The sequence below is a fragment of the Seriola lalandi genome, unplaced genomic scaffold, assembly GCF_002814215.2.
Source record: "Seriola lalandi dorsalis isolate HSWRI2012SDOR001 ecotype SW California unplaced genomic scaffold, Sedor1 jcf7180002006448, whole genome shotgun sequence".
Classification (NCBI taxonomy): Eukaryota; Metazoa; Chordata; class Actinopteri; order Carangiformes; family Carangidae; genus Seriola; species Seriola lalandi.
Window position 1 is genome coordinate 1 of NW_019477101.1, and position 1,216 is coordinate 1,216.

Here is a 1,216-nt window from a genome sequence, read left to right on the forward strand (position 1 = left end):
TATATATATATATATATATATATATATATACACATACATACATACATACATACATACATACATACATACATACATACATACATACATACATACATACACACACTGACTAAATCTCAACTTCAGCTGTGCATGAAGCCTGTAAAATGAGCCCTGCAACAAGTTAAAGAAGCCTTGTCGGGTGATGAGGCAGGACTTTACTGAAATCTGAAACTTTATTTATTTATTTTTTTTTTTTTCAGACCAGTAGCGACGACTTGTTCCTGCCTTCCTGCCAAGATGAGGAGCTGGTTGACAACCTGCTGTCAACTGAGGATTTGGATGGCGATGGCGGCAGTGGTGGAGGAGAATGCAGTCTCTCCCTAGCTAAGGCCCTCCTTCCCCTGGTAGAGTCCTCCTCCCCTCCCCTCATCCCCTGGGTCTGCTCCACCCGCTACAAGACGGAGCTCTGCACCAGCTACTCCGCTACTGGGTTCTGCAAGTACGCAGAGCGCTGCCAGTTCGCCCACGGCCTCAACGAGCTCCACGTTCCGTTCCGCCACCCGAAGTACAAGACGGAGTTGTGTCGTAGCTATCACACGACTGGCTACTGTTACTATGGCAGCCGCTGCCTGTTTGTCCACAGCCCCACTGAGCAGCGGCCTGCCCTACGCCGCCGCAGGAACGTCCCCTGCCGCACCTTCCGCTCCTTTGGCGTTTGTCCATTTGGTACTCGCTGTAACTTCCTGCACGTCGAGGGTGGAGATGTTAACGGCAGTCTGGAGTCTCCTGATGTTGGCGAGGAGAAGACTCCATCCAGTCTCAGCCACCAGCTCCAGCCACAGACCAAGGAGTGGAGGCCTCGAGGAGCTCTATGCCGCACCTTCAGCTCCTTCGGGTTTTGCCTTTACGGCACACGCTGTCGCTTCCAGCACGGCCTCCCCAGCAAGATCAAAACGCCAGACCAGCATCAAGGAAGAGCCCTCCACCCTCAGCAATCTCTCTGCAGTTCAGGTTTACCTTCCCCCACCTCCCCCTTCACCTCAACCTCGTCGAACTCTTCAACCTCCTCCTCTCCTCCATCAACCTCTCCTCTGGCCACCCCGCCTGCAGAGGTCACGGCCCACAATGCGTTCACCTTCTCCAGCCAGCACCTGAGTGACCTGCTGCTGCCGCTGGCCCTCCACCTGCAGCAGCTGGAGAGCAGCAAGGCCCAGGAGATCTGGGACAACAGGGCGGT

At 54.2% G+C, this 1,216-nt stretch overlaps 1 protein-coding gene across 1 annotated transcript; it reads left to right on the plus strand.

Moving 5' to 3' along the window:
* Positions 1 to 190: 190 nt before the first annotated feature.
* On the plus strand, positions 191 to 1,211 carry LOC111671016 (uncharacterized; the record flags this gene model as incomplete). The annotated part of the gene is made up of 1 exon (XM_023428033.2): positions 191 to 1,211. A coding segment is annotated over one exon (1,021 nt), but the record flags the coding sequence as incomplete, so codon positions are not given.
* Positions 1,212 to 1,216: the final 5 nt, after the last annotated feature.